Source organism: Meleagris gallopavo, chromosome 10 (assembly GCF_905368555.1).
Source record: "Meleagris gallopavo chromosome 10, MGAL_WU_HG_1.1, whole genome shotgun sequence".
Lineage (NCBI taxonomy): Eukaryota > Metazoa > Chordata > Aves > Galliformes > Phasianidae > Meleagris > Meleagris gallopavo.
The window spans coordinates 8,298,398-8,319,898 of NC_139413.1; the positions used below are offsets into that span (position 1 = coordinate 8,298,398).

Consider the following 21,501-nt stretch of genomic DNA (forward strand, 5'->3'; position numbering starts at 1 on the left):
TTGAAATCCACTCTCTCCTTATGAGAAAACTGATAGCAACACAACCCCATAATGCACCATCTTCGCTTATAAGAACCAGTATTTTCTTCTAGTGACCTGTCAAAGTTACTCCTAAACATGGCAGCTGACCAATTTCTTGATGAAATCATAATTGAACTGACAAACAACACTATATTTACCTTCACATTAGAAAAGATTTTATAGAAAAGTTGCACATGCAAAACCACTTTGAATTAAGTAATTGGAAGTCAAATGGAAATAAATTAAAAATGGTTAAATGGAAATAGAAACAAATGTAGACCTATGACTTGTATTTCAAAGGAGCAAACTATATGGAAGAAAAGCTAAGTAAGCTGTCTTGAAGAAAGCAAAAATACACAAAGGAGTCTTAGAATTTGCTTAAATGAAATGTGCTAAATCTGAGTGGAATTTGTAAGCAGGGAAAGTTCAGAAAGGGGCTTTGTAATTAGTCAAAATAAAACAACAACCAGCACCATTTACAGGTGGTCCCATACCAGGTGAGGCCCTTCCAGTAGAGACAGGTCAGTGGTCCAACCAGTTTAATAGAACAAAGGCTGTGAGGACAGTTGATCAAAGTTTCCCAACTATCCTGGAAAACAGTAGTAATGACAGCTATTACCTTAATTTCTGTAACTAGCAACAAAGCAGATAGGTTAAAAACCAACAGGCTTCATGTAGGTTTAGAGAAAAAATAAGTTTTCATGAACAGCTTTGAGTGCCCTCGCATTAGGGGCTGAGGGAGCAAACCTATAACTTGTTCTGTAATCAACTATGAAAGGGTAACAATTGTTGTTGCTTGAGACAGAGCACAAAACAGCAACAGAAAGGGTCATTCCAGACCTCCATCTCAGGCTCCTATCTTTAGCCTATTGCTCTGCCCTACTTTAAATACCCTAATAAGCAAATGCACTTTCCTACAAGTTTACCAAGTTGTACAATACATCTTCTGGGAAAAAAAAATAACCGAGTTCTTGAGTTTGTTTTTTTCCAGATCCAGGGATTGAAGCCATGGCATTTGGATGAAAATATCTTTATGCTTGCCCAGTTTTCTTCTGTGGAGCCAAAGTGTCTGATCCTGCTGGCATCCAGCTTCAGTTCTGATTTCAGTCCAGTAACCTGGTAAATCTGGACCATCATCTTTTACACTGCAGAATTTTTTTTTTTTTTTATGGTCTCCATAGCCAAGTTTATCATTGCCACCTCTCACAGCACACAAATGCTGCTGACTGGATTAGGCTGTTCACAACACTGCTTTCTGGCCTTTCCATCCCTCAGTTCACATAACTGACACATAACTCCTTTATTTCCCCGACTGCACAAAATTACTCTGAAGAATCACGTCATCTGTTTCAGTCATCTTTGCTTTTTGGCAAGTATGTTTCAATATCCATTTCCTGATCCTATTCCTAAATAATCATAAATAGAAAAATGTGAATATAAACATGCCAGTATGAAGTCAATGCCAAATGACTCTGATGTCTCCAGTGTCCTATATAATAACAACACAATCAACATTTCAAATCTTGCACAAGGTTTTCACATTTGCATTGTCATGGGCGGCTCTGTGACCTGACCGCCGTGCCTGCGGTTGTGCGGCATGCCAGCTCGCCCAGCTCAAAGATCAAGCTTGGGATTTCAGGCTCAGCAACTAGAAACAAGGCCACATTTTCTAGATTGCAATGTAGGCAAGTAAATATAGAACTGACACGGGTAAACACTTTTTACCCCAGGGTCTAAGAGGAGAACCCAGAGATAGATTCCTCCAACTTGGAGAGGAAGCAATCTGCACAAGCACTGGGCTTGTTATCACTCCAACAGATATGGAAATCTCCACATTGCTTGAGAATTACATGCTTTTAATCTTTCCCTAAGTCATCATTTACTTTTTGTTTTAGCATTTCACTGGCTGAGTGACCACTTCCTTTTGTCACTAGATTCAGACTTCAGATCCCCAAAATCTCTCATTGCTTAAAAGGAAAAAAAGGCACCTACACAGCATACGTGGCTTTGTATTTCTTATTGCCACTAGAAAACAGGAAAACAACTTTGCACCAGCAAATTGCTGATAATTCTTATGAACCCCAGGTGTCAAAAGCCTGACCATTTAATGCATGCTTCTGATTTTACAGTTAAAGGTCTGCATTGCATTCAGCAGTTTTTTCCTACAGATTTAGATTCCCAGATTTCATCTTTCATACTACCAAGGATTAGTAGCACACCTACACATACCTTGCAAGCCAGCATCACATCAAGTTGGTAAGGATTACCATATTGCTTTGGATTACAAGTGATTTTTAGGAGCCCTGGCATATTCTCCAATTAATAAGGTTTTCAGAAGCCTTAATGTTTAACAATTAGGATCCTTAGTAAGAAGAAAGCTCAAAGTATCATGACTTTGTTTAATCCCACCACGGGGAGGGAAGAGGAGCCTAGCAGCCTTGTGCTAGCACTGGTGTTCTGGTGAGAAGGAAGGTAAACTGCACCTTTCCTGGTAGTGAATGAGCACGTTCACATGGAAGCAGCTTATAAAAACAAGAGGGTTTTTGTTAGTTTAACAGAGCCAGCACCCACCCAGCGAAGCAGTTTCCAGCTCTGGCAGAGAAGCAGCAGGATCGCTTCCCACAGAGTGAGGAGAGTTTTCCACAGGAGTTGGAAGGGACTAAACATCACTGCTGAGAACTGTGGGCTTGAAAGGAAAGGATTAGTTCCACGGGTAGTTTCTTCATAAAACAGTTAAGTTACAGTGCCCAAGCAGTAGCTGAGCTGCTGTTTTAGGAGCACCTTATTTTGCATTTGACTAGAACAGTCCTCAGAGAGAGAAGCCCACCCAAGCACTTGCTGCAAAGAAAAGGCCCAGCAGTACTACCCAAAGCATCACCAAAGCCCCACTCTGGCATCACCTTCCAAACCAGTCTCCTGAGCTCCAGAGAAAGGCAGAGACATCCATGCTACCAGGCTAGGCCCAGCACAGACATGTAAATGCCAGGCTCATCCCACCCCTGCTTCAGAAGGAGCACACACTGGCCAAAAGGAGGCTAAGTTTCACATATAACACAGCGAAGCTGAAAAACCGCTGTATTTCACAGGCGGCTTTGAAGTTCCACCGCTTAATTCTGTTCCAGTGCAGAAATGTCACAGTCAGTTTCCTACATACCGGCTGACAGAGCAAGGAGCTGGGAGCTGTGTAACTGCCCTCAGGGCAGTGCCTGGATGTCACTGGGCACCAAAATCCCATCACGGCAGGCTGGGCATGGGCGCAGAACTAACCTGCTGCTGCCATGTCACCAAGGGGATGATAAAAGGTGCTCAGTACCACTAGCACTGTAAACATAACCAGTCCTATAAAGTGCTGGTTGTTTTAATAGTGATATCAGCAGCAATTTTTCCCCATAATGGAAAATACAGTTGAGATTTATCCCCAGATATCCCTTCTTAAACAATTTGGACATTTGATAAGCTCTAATTCAATTTTTGTATCGGAGCCCTAAGTGCACTACCAGGCTGGGCAGTTCCCCTCACACCAATAGGCAGCTGCCAGCTGCCACAGTGCAGTGTAATTGTTTTCCTCAGAGCACTGCATATAACCTTCTTCTCCTTGTCTCCTTCAGTTGGGAGCTGGACCCAGGAAAAAATATTCCCTGCTAAAAATCTGTCAGGAGAGTGTCTAACCACAAAAAAGTTGAGGTTCCAAAATTTGGAATACTTTGTAAAGTTACATTTATATGTGGAGGGTCCCTGCAACTACTATTTTTTAATAGTGCAACAGCTCCAAGGCTGTTGCTATAGAGCTCCTAGATCACCTGCAGCTATAAGAGTGAGCACCCTGTAATGTGTAATGGATGTTGAGGCTGTAATCAGTTTTGCCCAGGGCTGGGTGTGCCTTAAAATGTTGGATTCTGTTTTTGGCTTCCTCATTTTGGTAACATTTGTTTTAGTTTTAGAAGGCTTAGCAGTGGTTCAGGGAGGATTCTAGCACTGGTGTTACACTTTTTTTTTTTATTTTGCAACTAGACATTTTTGTCTAGCAGATCTTTAACTCAACTGTGAAGCAGAATAATCCCCATTACTCCTAACTCCATAGCTGGGCCACTGGCAGGCTGTGATTCATCTGCCCCTCCCATGCACACAGGAGAAAGGTTACCTGTCCACTCCGCATTCAGCTGAGACACTAACCAGAAGCCAGGGCCCTCTACATTCACCTTCTATTTTTATTAATAGAGTGGAGATCCAGTGATGCTGCCTAAGCACACATTTTATCTATCATTCTGCAGCATTCATTAATTCCAGATGGGATGGGAACACCACCTTTCAGATGAGTTCTGGCATCTAAACCTTAGTCTAACCTAGACAACCACAGCCCAATATCAACCATTCTCTAACTTCCAATATTAAGTTACCTTAAATGCTTCAAAAAGCTTCAAAGCTTGTCAGTTCTAGGGCTAAACAGATTTTGCCAGATCATTTTACAGATGAGGATAAAAGCACAGACATGCAGCATCCAGTTTCTCAAGGCACTCAGCTGCCTCCACACACAGGTAACAGCTCACCATTTCCAGGGAGTGCATCCAAACAGATCCTCTTGAAAACACTCATTTCCTTGATCATCATTGCTGTGGAAGATCACTCAAAACAGTTGGTTTTGATTTTCTAAACAGCATAAGTTCACTTCTATTTTAATCACTCCAAGCTTCTGATTTGACTCCAGCCTTGATTAAACAAGGCAAATCTGGAGGCATTCAATTTCTTAAATAGTTACTATAGCTCTCAAGCTCACTGCAGGCTCTCCCTTGCATTTCTTGAAGAAAGTAAACATTCATAAAGGCCCACAGAAATAAAAAAAAGGTAAAGAGAGAAGGAGGTCAGCTTCTTGATTCACTTTTTCCACCGGTGGCAAAGACAGCCTACGAGCACATTAGACAGGAGTCAGAAAACTTGACTATCATTACCTCAGCCTGTGAAGCCAGCCACAGCTAGCTAATTCAGAATGAGTAACTGCTCCACAAAAGCCCAGAGACCAATGACAGAACGGCTGGCGAGAGTCAAAGGGATGATGATTGGAACAGGCTGTCAATAAACATCAACTCCCAAAATACGTGCTCCTATCCACTACTGCTTCCTGTAAGCATACAGAAACTACCAGAAAAAGCACCTTCAATAGAAGTTTCAGATTCAGTAGACCGAAGAGGAAAGTTCATCCCACAAATGATCCCACAGGCATTTTCTCGACACAACATTAATGACAAAGGTAACATCAGAATTTTTAGAGTCATTACTCAGTTACAACACTAGATTTTGTGAGCTGCTTGCTGAATGCTAGGCATCTTTACAATGTTCTATGCTGAAGAATCTGAAAGCTGTTCACAAAAACTGACCAACCTTCATAAAGCTTCAACTCCTGGCACATGTATCATTTTACAAACATTTTAAAAGAGATGACCTACTGAAGTCCACAAGTGAAGTTCATTGCTCAACACTGTTAGAACAGCAGCATGGCTCACAAACCTGCTCAAGCCCCAAGACTAGAGGGCTGAAACAAAGAGAAAAAAGGCACAACAAAGCCACCTGAAATCCCCATTTCTTCCTCTAATTGGAAGAAACTATTAAGACTGTTGGATCAGAAAAACAAGGATTCTTACAGAGAACACAAAAATCTTACATTACAACTATTATCTAGCAATGTATTCTGGTAAGTACATTTTTTACACTACGTCTTAGACAAATTATTCCATTATGAGTGAAAAAGTGTACTTTTGACATGTCTTTAGCCATTTAAAATGTTTCTAATCTTATGGAATTCAAATAACAGTTCCTTAAAGCATGCCAGGGGCATGTAAGTGATAACACAGACAGAGGAAAGGTCTGAAAACGCTTATATTGAGAATTTCCTCAAAGTTTTCATTAACTTTTAAAAGCAGGAGTTTGTAACCGATAATGCGTATCTAACCTTCCGGTATTACACCATCTGATAATGAAGAAAAAGCATCAAAGTTATTTCTCACTTCAGAAAAACTATTTGAAGCGTCACTGCAACAATCAGAAAGATCAGTGCAATGGAACGATAATACAGAAAGAGCAATGATAAGGAAGGTACTACAAGGGAAAGACAAAAGCACAACTCGCCCATCTCCAAAGACCTAGACTCACAGAGGAAAACTCCACAAAGGAGATATCACCAGAAAGAGATCCTTCCCTACTACCAGTCAGCATTTAAATGAGCTCTAAGACAGGCGCAGCCAGGCTCCACCTCTTCCGGTCACACAGCTGAATTGCCTTCACCTATGCTCCCAGGGCTGACGGCCCTTTCCCCAGGTGTTCAATCAGTGCTTCAGGCTGTGACTCAACAGTTCCCATGCAGTCACTCATAAGTCACATTTATTTCCCTTACTGAGTGGCAGGAGTCATAGACAGGATCAAGCTGAACTTGCAGGCCCTATTCCAAGTCTCATCTTGCTTTCTGTGGAGAGCTCTTCTAGACCTGCAAGCCAAGTTACAGTCTTGTGTTACCGTTTTCCCTAAGATTTTCACCCACAAGTGACCAAGAAAAATCAAAACGGAGCAAAAGGGTCCCTAACAGTGTAAGAAGTAACGCTGCAGCAAACAAGGTATGAAAAGACATTTATAGGCAGAGTAATTGACCAATGGAAAACACATCTGTAAATAGTGCTTTCCAGCTGCCTTAGCCCAGCAACTCCTACAAAATTGTTGTACGTATAATCTTCAAAGAAGCATTGATAAGCTATTTCTTTTGCTCAGAATGAGTTTTAAACATTCTACAACTCATATCCTCTTTCCAGCCTCTTTTCTGCTCACTGTTTGCTACAAGAGATTCTCCCTTTCTCTGTGTTGGAGGAAGAGGCCAGAACTGCTGTGCAAGGGCAGATACGTTTCAGTTTGGGATATTTCTTTGATAGTAAAAGACAAGCTGAGAGCACAGACAATCCCCAGTATTCCAATGAATTAACATCAGATGACTTTACACAATGGCCGTGACAAGCAATAATTTGAATCCAACCCATGTAGAAGGCCTAATTCTGTTCAGGCATAAATTGGAGCAACTCCACTGAAGCACATCCAATTTGCTGTAGAGATCAGCAGTGTAGCCACACAGTGTGCCCCAGCAAGGGACCCCAGCAAGGGACCCCAGCAAGGTAAGGCAATGCGCACAGACACGCGGACTCTGCTTTCTGTAGGAAGCCTAAAGTGATGTGAGAAGATTCACCATCTCTATCACAGGGACGGCACCACCCATGGGTGACAAATACCAGCCCAGCTTCCTCCCGCAGCAGCAAGTCTCTCTGCAGAGGCAAAGCTAGGTTGTAATCAGAAGTTATCTTGACACCACTCAGAGCTCCAGAGCTGAGACTGCTTCTCCCATGCAGCTCAAATCTGCAGCACTTCCCCCCAGACACTGGGTGCTGCAGGTGTGCAGCCCTCGGACAGGATGTCCCTCTAGCAGCCTGGGTCACCACAGCCCTGCTGCTCCGTGCCACCTGCTGCCCAGCAGCGATGCATCCAAGGCTGAGAGTGGTTTGGCATGCTTTAAGGGACATTGGCTAGAACCCCACCAGAATAGGAACATCCTAAATGGCAGAAGACATGTCAAAAAATGCACTTTCATTTTTTGGTCTGCTCCTATGGCTGAGGTGCAGCCTGGGTGTATCTGCAGCTCCAGGAAGACTGGAGGGAGAAAAAAGGAACACAGAAACCAACAGTTCAACTTTGTTGTATACAGAGCTGAATTTCTCTGCCATCTTTGCTCGTTCCCTCTGGACACATTAACTTACCAAGTCAACAAGATACATTTACATTTTGGCAAAAACTCGAAGGCAGTTGTGCTGTCACCTACGTCTGCTGTGACTACAAAATATAAAAAAATTACATGTGCAATTTTCATATGTAAATCATTCCCCACATTTCACTAATCTGTTCCTAAAAATGCTGCCAAGGAAGTGGGAGGTCTGCTTAAGGATAGATTTAAGGGGATAAATTAATTGTTATTTGATAGAGAAATTCTCCCTTGTTTATCTAACAGTCCTCCCCTAGCCACTGTGCACCATTAGCAGATTTAATATCTTTTAATCAGGCTATCACGTTATTGTATTTTTGCACGAACTGAAAAATGCTTAATGGGCTTTTATTTTAGAAGCAAAAAAATTCCCATTACAGCAGATTAATGCTATGAAAAAAAATCTATACCAATATCTCTGCAATAAAGGATATGAATTAATGGATAGATGACCCAGTTACAAAAATGTGGAGGTTTTAGAAAATTCAATACGATGTATTTTTAAACCTCACACTGTAAAGTCTTTGAATGCACTTCAACAAAGAAGCCTTCTGTTATGCAAAAATGTTGTACATCCTGGCACAGAAACACAAATTTAATTTTAATTGAAAGAAATCCTGCCACCCTCTCACCCAGGAAGCAGGCTTGTACTTTGTAATGCAGGCAGCACGCGTCTGGATGGGCGGTATCCTCTGCTGCCTGCCTGAGCTTTAGCCCAGCAGCAAGCAGAGGCTCTGCAGCTGTAGCAAAAGGCAAATGGCTCATGGTCATCACAGCCAGCATTCTTCCAGGGCAGCCGAGCCACTGGCACTGCCACCAGAAGGAAAAGCAGAAGGGGAATCACGATCAGTGCTCAGCACTTCCCACCGCTCCCACAGCGAAAGGAAAATCGTGTGAAAAAGAGCATCGCCTTCCTCCCTCAGACTTCACCCACACTACAGCTTCAAGCACAGCAGTTGTAATTTCTGCACTGCATACCTATAAAAACTAAGATGAGCACAAGTTAATCCCCAATAAGAACTAAAAAAAAAAACTAAGAAAGACCAAGAAAAATACCCACATCACAAGAATTAGTGATTAAAAAACTTTTCCTACTGTACAAGTTCTGCTTGCTTATCCAATTATTCCTCCCTCCTCCTACCACCCGCCTTCAGCACAGCCAGGTAGCAGTTACCATTTTCTTCATCCCATTGCTACTCCAAGTACACTCATCGCTACGCCCAGGGAAGCGCTGAAATAACCATCTTCAGAGCAAGATGCTCGAGATGAGAGGTGCCCAGCTTACAGCTGAGCCTTGCCATGTCTTAGCAATACACCTCCTTACACGAAGCAGAGTCTCCATCCAGTGTGTAGGTTTCTCCAGAATTAAGGATTTCTGGGGAAGACTGGAAGTAGATAGGAAAAAGAAAGCCAAGTTTTTTGAATCATTCCCTGTCATTTTTGTCTTATCATGCCATCACAGTGAGTCAGTAGTGCTGAGTTTTGTAGATAATTATGTCCCATCGCATCTCTTTGGTCATTACTCAGCTGAGCTTTGCTAAAATATTTAAGTAATCATTCTCTATCTCTATTAAAACAACAGATGGAATCGTCAACCTTCAATTTTATGCTGGAATTCGGGAGCAATTTATTAACAGCTTGAACTCTGTTCTCTGGAGGGTTTAACGTGATGGTTGAACCCAATTACATTACAGTCCTTTGTTCATCAAGGGACATATGTAACATGATATTAAATGTGAAAACTGGTGCCTGAATAATAGTCTTTGTGATACAAATTGACAGAGTATAGAAGCCCAGATTTCAAGCACAAACTCTTCTTAATTCTGATCCTACATCATAAAAATTTAGGACCAATCCCACTACTGTCAGCAGATTCATGGAAAACTACAGCATATTAGTGTCGATTCATTGTTTTTCTTCATCCTATCTGATAGTCAAACTATTCCGAAATCCCAGCCATACAGTCCAGAGGCTAGACTTTGATTTCCAGAGACGAGTAAACTTTTAGGTCTATATACTCCTCCATCTTGCATCAGTCCCACACTACAGCCTGTGGGAGCCCCTGCACACACACACAGTACCCAGCCTATCATCTCAAGCAGTTCAAACATAGCATGGAAGACTCCCTTACATAGCAAGAAATCCTATACTTGGTGCAGCAGCTGTGTTTGTCACGGAATTTTAAAATCACTTCTAATAAGTTCACTTCAACTGGGTAACACTGCTTTTTCCATTATGAGTCTTCCCTTTCCTTCTTGCTGAATGCTTCTAGCCTATCACGCATGTTGCTGTGCCCCTTCCCAACTCCTCCAGTGACAGGGCACCAGTCCTGTGACAGCCCATCCACCTCCCCTTCGTTGTACATGTGCTCCAAGTGCACTGCCACTGCCATGCTACAAACAAACAAACAACAAAAGAAAGCGATTATACAGGTCAGTGAACATCAGAAAACCAAGCAACCTTATGTGCACAAAATGTCATCTGCTAAGGAAATGCTGCCTATTTTGAGGTAATTATATTTTCATTCTAAGGCTGAAGTGTCTGACTGAAACACAGCTGCAGAACAGCTCCCTAGAAGTGTGGGGAGCAAAGTGCATTCTTTTTAATGTTAAACTATAATTACAGAAGCAAAGTGGTATATTGTGAAACATTCCCATGCACATAAATGAGCAGGCTGTCAGTGTATTTTGTGCACAACAGGAGGGACAAGGAAGGTGGAACTGCACCTCCTGAACTGCAGATCCCAGAGCCACAGTTAAGTGGGCCAGAAGCGGCCACAGTCCATGCAGAAAATAATCACTTTAAGAGCATAAATAACTTCATTGCAAGACAGATGTTTCACAGAGATTAATTGTACTTGAAGACTACAAGAACTTGACTCTAAGCCAAGCTGGCAGCTCAGATGTGGGAACCTACAGTGCAGGTAGCCCAACATGGAGCAAGAGATCCTGCACAGCGTACTCAAGAGCAACAAGCCGGAACATAGCCAGTTGCCACAGCGCTTTGAAATGTCATTTGTCCTGACCACAGAGTCCTGCTTGGATTCATATTAGTTAGGACATTTTTTACCTCTCACATCTAGGGAGTAAAAACAGAGTGCACAGCTCAGTTTCTGGAAAAAAATCTAGGAAGTATCAACACTTTTTCATACTGAGAAGAGAGGGTTTGGCCTATTTTCCCCAATTATTTTTAACCTCTTAGGATAAGTTTGCTGTTTGTATCCTTCAGATTCCTGAAGACTGTCATATTTTTCAAGCACCTGTTCAGAAAGCCCAGCAACTGACCCCATCCAAACCCCTGGCACAAATGGGATTTGATTGCATTGTTCCAAGTGCCTCCATGCCCCAGAGGTTCCCTTTGCCCGGAAAATGCTTGCTTAGGAAGGTTATTCCTTTCCAGTTGTATCACTGGTATGTACAAAGCCCAGACAAAACAAGAAGAAGGATATACCATTTCTCCTATTCACCCACATGATATCCTCATCCTTTTTCCCTTGTTAAAACCCAAGCACAACAGTGCATTTTCCTAACTAAAGGCATTTCACCTCTGAAAATATCACTGGGATGTTTTTTTCTTACAATTCATTGTGCAATTTTAACTGAACTGAGACTAAGACTTCAGCCTTACTTATTCTACTGTGCTTTTGGTGTTTAAGTGATTTTGCACTGCCCTAACCAGTGCTGCAGTTCTAAGGCACGTGGGAAGACATTTCTGTAGGACACTTAATCTGCCATATATTAAGATAACAGTCAGTCATTCCTATTTAACTGATTCTGTTCTGTTTTTCTAATGACAGAGAAAAAAAGCAGGAAGGTCACAGATAATTACAAATGAAATATTGTTCCTTGGTATCCATTTAAATCAAATCTTACACCTTTCCCTAGGGTGTAAGATCTTTAAACAGTTACAGGCAGGCACGGGCACTTAGGAAGGCAGGAAAAAGCTAAGAGATGCACTCTGTGCTCCTTAGGAAAATAACAACATTCACCTTGCTATTACAGACTCTTCTTTCCTATGTTACACAATACTATGGCTATACAAAAATATTGTTGGCTGTTGGTTTTTTTTTCCATATACACAGCCAGCAAGAGAGCTCATGATGCATACTACCCTGGAGCACTACCCCAAGGAAAAAAATATTTCTGTATCAAGCTGGCAGTTTTCACATGAAATCCATACACCACTAGCACATATTGATCCCTCTGAGTGAGAACTAAGTGAATTTCACTGATCCAGGCAGGCAGGTGGCTTATCATCCCATCGGCAACAAGGAAGGGGAGAAAAGCTCTCTGGAGACCAGGTCCGGAGCAGGGGCTGGCTGCAGAGGTTAGGAAGACAAGGCACTGGATTAGCCAAGCTAACGGGGATTTTTGTTACTAAATGGCTCCGTAGTGCTCTTGCCAGGCACGGATAGAATTCAGGGAAGAGGGCAAATTTTAGATCCCAGATCTCCCAAGTCACACATGAGTACAAATGGGAAAATGTTATCAGAACTGCCACAGAAATAGGAAAAGGAATCTGTGGACATCAAAAAAACTCTTTCCATCAACAGTGATTCAAGATCCCCGAAGAGTGCAGTAAAAACAAACCTCCTTTTCTTTTTTTTTCCCTTCATTTTGAATAAGTGTAGGGAAAAAAATCAATCAGAGCTCTACTTTCCTTAATATACTATTGCCAGGTGTAAGCAATAAATATCTTAGTCTGTTAATGTTTACACTAACCATTTAAATCCTGTGAAGAGGATTGCTTCCAGCTCTTGCCAAGCCATAACAAATGAGGGCTGAAAGGAAGCTGCTCCATTGCAGACTATGAAAGCACTGGGCTGCTGCTCAGCACAGGCTGAGCAAAGAGAAATTTAGGAAAGGCTCCACAGCTACATTTCATAATTCCCTAGGCTTCAAGGGTGACATCCCCTTCAGAAGAATGCTAAGTAAAAATCAATTCAATCAACAGATTATCGGTGAATGCTTGAAAAAAACTTAAATGCAACCATTCTCAACCCCTCAAGATAAGAAAGCACAGATATTATTGGAAGGGTTATGTAGGAGCGGAGGCACCCTGGCAGGTCCAGGAGCAGCTGCCCCACACTGGGAAGGACGAGCAAGGGGTGCTGCTCGGTTGGGTACAGCACGGGCTTGTGCCATCTGCAGGCAGCAGCAGCAGCTCACATGGAAGAGCTGACTTGTTTCATGCTTCTTCCAACCTTTTTCCTTCCCAATTCCAGCAGAGATTGAGGGTTTCAACAAGGGTAACCAAGATGCATTAAGGGGAAGACAATCTTATCAAGTGGAAACCCATTAAAAGAGACCTAAATCCATGCAATCAATCGGAATACTCGTTTCTTAAAGCAGGAAGATCTCAGAAGTGCTGAAGTGTGCACAAACTGCTACCACACCTAAACCTACTGCTGGAGGCAGCAGCTGAGATGCAAGAGATTTTAGGTGTGATCTGTCTGCTTCTGCAGAGGTTAAAGGGCTCAGCAGACAAATGAACACTCTCATAGGCTCCAAGAGGGTGGCTTCAGCCAACAGATACCAGGTTACATGGATTATATCTCTGACGTATGTACCACTAAATGATATTTCCAGCCTGGCAGAAGTCAGTGCTGTCAGAATTACCCTATCTGATAAGCACAATTTTTCTGCGTATTAGAAGAAAACAGGTTTATGTTACTTCAGGCTGTGGTTTGGGAGAATAAGAAATTTGACACTAGTTTGAAGTAAACTGAATTAGGTTTTTACTAGGTTACTTTTTTTTTTTTTTTTTTTTTTTTGCTTATTTTAGTCCTAGAAATTGTCCTAGATACCTATGAAGTACTGCATCTCTTCCTTCCTTCCTTCCTTCCTTCCTTCCTTCCTTCCTTCCTTCCTTCCTTCCTTCCTTCTTTCTCTCTTAACTAAACTAAACTAAAATTATGTGGTATCTATAAGTCTTCTGCAAGTGCCCCCAAATTATTATTATTTTTTTCATTTACTATCTTTAAAGAAATAGTCTTAAAAGATTATGACTTTTTTTCAGTTAGGAAATAGAATCTTCATCCGACAAGAGTCCCTCCTCCGAAGTGGAGCCCTCTACATTCCTTTGTTCCTTATACGAACAAAACTGATGACTCCTTGCAAAGAAATGGGTTGCAATGGACTCTCTCCATATGTTCTAGGGCAAAAGCAATGAATCACAGAAGAAAGCAAAGGCTGAAGCAAGTCACACTGGATGCTACTGTATACAGCATTTCAATTAGTATTGATACTATGGTTTTGTCTGTTGGTGACTGCACACGTGTACATAACAAATTACTGCAATCAGTAACTGTTGAATAAGTGCTTCTTACTCATTAGCTACTCTTTGATCTAAAACTGTATTTTCCTATTAGCAACTAAGCACCATAAATGTGCATGAGTTCAAGTGACATGGGCAACAAGCTTACATAACACAAGGAAAAATAAGGAGAGCAAAAAAGAGCAGCAGCGAGTGAGCATGTACTGAGCGGCATCTCCCTTCGCGCTCTTTCCTTTTCTTGATTGCTGCCTGCAAAACTGGCAGTGGGAGAACTCGGCGCTGCACTGACAGCTTCTCAGCCCCCCACGATGCTCCCCGGTATTGTCTAGCACAGAGAGCTGATATGGTGAGAAGGTTCGCTAAAAAAACTTCACCAAACTTTCTTATTCTTTTCAAAGAAAGGTTAGTTCGTAAAAAAACTCAGAGTCTATTAAAAGATGCTCAATAAGCTCTATATGTTGTGTATTCTCCAAATGACTGTCACAGATGGCTTTCTGTCTGTAACTGTGATTTGAAAATACTGATCTGTCTTCCACAGAACACATTAAAAAAATATAGAAAGAAGTCAGTGCCAGCCACTAGAAGAGAACAGGCTCCACCAAGCAAATTGCAAAGCTGTGGAGAGCACTCCTATTACTCAGGGCTGAAATTCCCAGCAGCCCCAAGAAGGCTGAGAGATGTGAAAGATGTCACCAGGCTCCACTGAGGGACTGCAGGGCTGGAAGGGCTGCCAACTGAGGGAGAAACAATGAACAGGAGCTAAAAATGCTTAGTGCTGTGGCTATCACATGTAAGAGAAGCCCATAAATAAACACATACAAAGTCCAGGTTGTCTGTGCTGAGTCCAAAGGGGCCAAGTGGCAAACAAAGACACATTTCCATTGAAATGCCACAAAAGAAACCATGCAGAGGACATTATTCTTGACAGGTGATGCCCATTTTCAGTCTCCCCAAAACGTGCTGTCAAGACAGTGCATTCTGCAGTGCGTGTATATCTCTGTGTACACCAAAGCCTTGAGGATGTAACTCCCCATTGTCTCCTCAAAACTTCCCATTATCTCAAAGGAACTATTACACTGCAATGGAGAGTTTATAGCATGACAATCTCCAGATGCTCAATAGCAAATGTGACCACTGGTGTGGCCCTCATCTCACCGCACAATGCATCACTGTGCTCAGCCACACAAAGCCAGCAGGAGGTGCTGCCAGCTGAGAACGAACTTTGGCAACACCTTCCCACCAAAATGCACATTTCAGATTCTGGTTGTGATGCTTCACCTTGAATTCAGTCACCAAAGCTGACTTCAAGGCCCTCACTGCAGAAGCCCCAACACATGCAGGATTTCCCAGTCAGCCCCAGAGCTGCTGGTGGAACCTTCCTGCTGCACAGGCACAGGGCTGCGTGTTGGGAGCGAGCAGCCAGCACTGCCCATCTGAAGCTCTGTATCTCAGTAGCGCTCACTGGCAGTTCTGTGAGAGCAGAACAGTGTGCTGCCAGCTGCAGACATTTCAGGCCAAGTGGACAGCACAGGCCTTGCCCACCAGTCCCTTCTTACCCACTCAGAATGTAGTGCGGTCTTGAATAAATAAATAGCACTGATCGCTCATTTCAAATGTGTTGTCTTTGGTTTTTTTTCCTTGAAAAATGAGATATTGTCAGCTGCTGCTGAAGTTACACGAGAACTAGGATTAAAGAACTGGAACCAACATCTGCAAAACAAGCCTGGTTTCATTGCATTGGTTAACTGAAGTGTACAGCTCACCCAGCTGTGAAATGGGCTGCTCAGCTGGGAAACAACACATCTTCCATTCCTGACACTTTAGTAAATACAGATTTCCTTAAATTAGCATTGGTTTTTATGGTCAGAAGTGCTAACTGCATTGTCCACCAACTAAGTCTGTAAGAACATAGTAAGTGGCTGCCATCCTGCACTCTTTGTCCATGGTTCCTCCTCAGTCATCATTCAAACCCAACTGAAATATCTATCCTGAATACCACTATTATTTTCTGGGGGGTAATTCAAATAATAGAATATGAAGGGCTTAGATTTAGATTCCCAGTTAGTGGGAAGCTCCCATCTCCACAGCCACCAAGAAGCGGTTGTGCTGGATGCACAAAGGCTGCTGCAGAGCTGTGAGGCCAGTGAATGACATCTCTTCTTCTGACATGGTACGTGGGACTGAGCTTGGTGAGGCCATGGGCACATAAACACAAAGGTGGCACATTCAGTCATACATGAAGATTTAAACTTCCACTGCACTAAGATTACGGTGTTGTTTGGCTGCTGGCTTCCAGAATTGTTTTTCTTGAGTTGAGTGATAAGGGAGTTATTGTATGGAATGTAAGGCAGACCTAGGAAAGAAAACAAGCTCCCAGATTGGGCATTATGTTTGTGTACACTTCTGGATCCTGGAAAGCACCACAGAACATTATATGCACTTACAAATAAAATCAAATTTTGATTTAACGCAGTTACTCCATCCTAAAGATAATTACTTAGAATTATTTACTGCTGCTGAAAAATAGTTTTTTCATAAACACAAAGGTGGAGCTAGTTATGTACTGTCTTTAAAACTAGCCTACAATTCCCTTGCCCTGAGCTCCTGGGAATCACATTAACAGTTGCAGTGACTTCAGGCAGCACTCATGTCCCCTGCTCTGCAGCAGCAGCATGTTTGGCAAGGAGACAGCACACTGGAAGCAACATGCTTCAGGCGTAGGCCTTGTGCCACACAGGGGAAAACATTTCTGGAACTAGCCAAGTCATAAACGGTAACAAACCCTGTTTCCATGTATCCTTATATCCTGCTGTGCCAGCTGGGGAAGTGCAGCCAAACTCTTTGATGGCAGTATTTCAGTTGGACTGCTCAGATTCAGGGGAATACATGACTTTACATCCAGTTTTTCTTTTGAACAGTTTGTGTTGGGGTCCCACCAGAATTATCATGTCTGGAAAGGCCAAAAAAGGGAGCAAAGAGGCGAGTGTTGCCTGGAAAGGAAACAGGTAAGGAAGCGAGAGGGGAGCTGGGGCACCTCGAGGCTGGAGAGGTGGGACAAAGTACGCGGGACTGGAGAAGGCCGAGCAAAAGGCACAAGGGGAGCAGCACCGGGCTCCTGCACTGCAGGTTTGCACTCTGCTCCTCGGAGACAGCGGCTGGAGGGAAGGAGCTCGGTAAAACCAGGGCCGCGGGGCCAGAGCTAAGCAGCCTAGCACAGGAACACGAGAAATCGCAAGAGCTTGGTGGTGACTGGGCTGAAAGCACGAAGAGAGGTGTGAAAGGCGAGAGCGCGTCACAGATCTCAAACACCACGTGCAACCTGAGACCGTGCTGAAACACAGAACGGGAACGATGTGACCGTCCATCTGTAAATGTTACCCAAACACAGGGGCACAAGGACACGCTCTCGCCAGCCCTGCCCGTGCCGTGCCCGACGAGCTCCTCCGCGCGCCTCTCGCAGCCGCCACCCGCCGGGCACAGCCGGCACTCGGGCCCGGCCCCCTCTCGCCTACCGCCCGCCCTCCCCGGGCCCGGAAGCGCACGGCGGCCGTCCCAGAGCGCCCGGCCCGGCCCGGGAGCCGCCACGGGAGCCGCTCGCAGCGCCGCGGCCGCCGCCGCCCGCCCGCCGCCTCCAGGGCGTCCCCCGGCCCCGCAGCTGACGGCGCTGGAGAGGCGCATCGTGGAGCTGCACCGGGAGGCGGCTGCGGTGAGAGCGGGGCGTGCGCCGGGACCCTCCGCCGGGGGCTCCGGGCGGGCGGCGCTGGGGCCGAGGGAAGCCGCGCGGAACGCCGGGTCCGAGCGGAGCGCTGCCCCCGGCAACGAGCCGCCTCTCCCGCCAGCGCCGCGCAGACGCCGTGGGGGCTCCGCGTCCGCCGCGCGCCGTTCCGGGGCCTCCCGAGTGCGGCCCGGCCGCAGCAGCCGGCCCGGGGGGCTCTGCATGCGGGAGCGTGCGGCGCGGGGCCCGGAGGCTCGGAGCGGACGTGGCTGCAGATCGAGGAGATCTTAAGCGGTGAAAGATGTTAGACGCTGTCCGATAACTGCGCGAGATGGTTTACAAGTAAAATGCGAGAGGCTGGAATTCGGAAAGGGAAGAGGAAGTAGTGCAGAAAGGGAAAGCGGCCGAAGTGGAAGCGCTCCCTGTATCTGACCCGTGTGCGCTGTGGGACCTCGGGGATCCGGATGCCCTCGGGCTGAGCTGTGTGTCTGTCCCCAGGCGGGCCGGCAGACCTACGTGGACCCAGCCACGGGCTACCAGGTGCTCACCGAGGCCGCCCACTTGCGGAGAGGTAAATGCTGTGGCTCTGCGTGCAGACATGTGAGTATGAAGCCGTGCCTCCCAGCCCCGCCTGGGTGCCGTCCCTGTGACTTGTACGTTATCGGTGCTGGGGCAGCAGGAGTTGGTAGCACATCTTGTGTGTTCTGCCCTGCCTTGGAGAGGATCTCAGACACGTGAAGTCCAGGGAAGGTTATTGGCAGATAATAAAAATATTGGAGCATTTCCCATTGACATTATCCCTTAGAAATAGCATGAAGTGCCCTGCACAGGAGTTATTTGACAGACTCTTGGTTTATAGAAGTTCTGTACCCTTTCACAAGTCCCTCAGCCAAGTAAAAGAAGCAGTGTGTCACAAGCATTCCCATTTCGGGGACAGGAGATGGGATTTGTCTCAAAGATAGCTCAGTTTTCCAGAACAGTGTTTCAAACTTTAGAAGCTATGTTTTGTAGCAAGACGGAGAAGTGACATAAGGTGCAGGATTTGGTAGAACAGTGGGTGAATGTCATTAAGCAATAGGGTCCATCTGAGGAGAACTGTGGATTTGTGCTCCATGCACCCAGTTCTGTCTCTTCCAGTACAGACAAGGCCAAGGCCGCAGTCATCCCCCAGGCAGGCTCTGGTTACAGCTTTGCCTGAACTTCCGTGTGGGTACCACTCAGGGTGCAGTATACACGGGGCTGGCCATGGTGCATTTAACCTAAAGATCCCTCTGAAAGCAGTGGAGAAAGGGGGTGAGCACATGTGATACACAGTTCAAATATGCGCAGCTGATTGTGGCTCTGCTTTAGCTTTTCCTTTTTAAAGTTGCTGCCCTAGTGGCAAAGACTTGTTTCTTCAGTGAGATCTCTCTCTTCGTATAAGGGAGCTGCCAGGACGCAGGGCTTTGGGGACAAAGAGTTTCAATTGATCAGGACATGGTTACAGATGTACTGAGAGCGCAGGATCGTGCTTTCTCCCCTCTGCTCCTGGTGCCGTGCTGTGCTCTCAGCTGAGCTATTCTGGGAGTGCCAGTATGCACAGCATTTCTGCAGTTACATACAAAATAAAGAAGTTTAAGAACAAAAGATTGTTCTGGACAGTCAAACTGGAATGAGTTGGAAGGATACATTTAGGAAGTGGTTTCTTGGACGCTAATTAGGACCATTTGCTTGGGGTTGCCATTATTTTCCTTTTAGTCTGGAGGGCACAATAGATCAAATGATTTATATATCATTAACAATTCCTGTTAACCATAAGCCAAGCCGGGCTTTTCCATACTGATTACTAAGTAATGCAATAATGGCTTGTTTTATTTCTTCTGCAGTGTCCATATGAGCAAGTTAACGTAAGAGACCAGTCGAAAAAGAAGCGCTTCAACTCTTTTTTCTATGTGTGACCATGAACGCCTCTGTACTCAGCGAGAACGGCTGCAGGACCTGAGCACACCTTGTAGCTCCACGTGGCTGCCACCAGCAGCACACTGCCATGCCTGCAGCCGGCACACGGTGACTGCGCTTTCATTGCAATAAAGCACCAACTGAACGGTGTGTGCGTGTGTTTTGGCACAGCGTTATTGATCACCTCTCCTCTTTCTTTTGCACTACAAGTAACGGGTTTATCCATTTGTTGGATTGTATCTGGTCATACCATGAATTTCACTTGGAAAGAAGCCGGGAAAGCAGGTGTATGCAATAATTTACATCCCTCGGGTGTATTTATCGTCACTATTGCATGCAGCACAGTATGTAAGAAATACTGCTAATTTGGGTACACTCTGGAGTTTGGGTTGTTTTTTGGAGGGGTCAGGGGACAGCGATACTGTACTGTGTGCTGTGCTGCATGAGGGCAGTGCTTTCACGGACAGCTGCCGCCAGGGGCAATTTGCTACTAGGGCTGAGCTCAGCCCACAGCTCCCCGGGGATGCCACATCCCTACTGGGTACCGGAGAGTAGACCAGACCGGGCCGTGCTTCCAGCTGGGTCTGACCTGGGCAGCCCCGGGTTTCCCCGCACACCCGTGCTGAGCTGAGCACCTGCCCTGAGATGGGGTGGGAGGAGGACAGATTGGCCTGTGTTCTTGAATGATTTACATTCTTCGTATTTGATTGAACGTCAATCTGATCAGTGTCCAAATTTGTAAAAGGCTCTGAAAGACAAAAGTGTTTTGTTAGCAAGCATAATACGAAGTGTAAAGTATGCTACAGAAATCTATGAGCAGCCGGGAGGTGCCGAGCCCTGCTGCGCGTTGGACGGATCCTCGGCGGGCGCTCCTCCACCTTTGTTCCGTGCACACGGCAGCCCCTCTATTTCCTACTGCAGCCACTGCTATCTGCGCTGTTGCTCTTACTGCCTGGCACAGCATCTCCCCCAGATCAGCTCCCAGACCGAGCGGCACCGGGACGCGTCCCGCCGCGGTGCTGATGGGCGGCGGCGCTCCAACAGCCGCGGAGGAGCCCGGCCCGAGCGGCCCTGGCCCTCTGCCCCGACCTGCCGGCGGCGTCCCGGGGCCGCTGCGGAACGGGCCGGGGGGCACGACGGGCCGCGCTACGCGGAGAGGCGTGTTTCATCTGCGTATTTTCAGACGAATCGAGCAGTTTCGTTTGGGCTGGAAACTATTGTCAGTTGCTCGGTGTCCTATTTTGCTCCATCCTCGGCTCCGGCTGAACGAAATGTCTCGAAGCCTATTCCAAAAAGATTCTCGTATAGGCTTCCAGATGCTAAGATTTAGATCATTTGAACGTCAGCGCAGCCTTCTGGTAACAGAACAAATCCAAATGGATTTCGTTTGTATACTGACGTCCGTCAGACGGGAAAGAAGCGCGTTTTAGAGCTGAAGTCTGTCCCGGCCGTGTTAGCAACGGGACTGCAGGCCGGGCGGGGCGAGCCCGACTCCCGGGGGTACTGGGGGCTGTGCTCCTACGCGGGGCCGGCACCCCCGGCCCGCTTCCTGTCGCCTGCGGGACCCTCCGGTGGAGGGCACGGCGCTGGCAGCAGGTGGCTCTCCTGGAGCCCGGCCCGTTCCCCCGCAGCAGGGAGAGAGGCGACGCCTCGGGCTCTGTAGGGAGCCGGACACCGAGTCGCCGCGCAACAGCCACCCCGCCGCCAGCCCGGACTGCTCTACCCCTAGGGCCGCCCCGGCTTAAACTTCCCGCTGAGGAGCGAT

General features: G+C 45.7%; 1 protein-coding gene across 1 annotated transcript; it reads left to right on the forward strand.

Moving 5' to 3' along the window:
• The first annotated feature begins 5,697 nt into the window (after positions 1–5,697).
• C10H1orf53 (chromosome 10 C1orf53 homolog) lies at positions 5,698–19,886 on the forward strand. The gene is made up of 5 exons (XM_085231810.1): positions 5,698–5,707; positions 17,002–17,088; positions 17,425–17,789; positions 18,297–18,398; positions 19,664–19,886. Exons 1-5 carry the CDS (start codon positions 5,698–5,700, stop codon positions 19,733–19,735), a joined length of 636 nt encoding a protein of 211 aa, XP_085087936.1. The 3' UTR covers positions 19,736–19,886.
• The last annotated feature ends 1,615 nt before the right edge of the window (positions 19,887–21,501 follow it).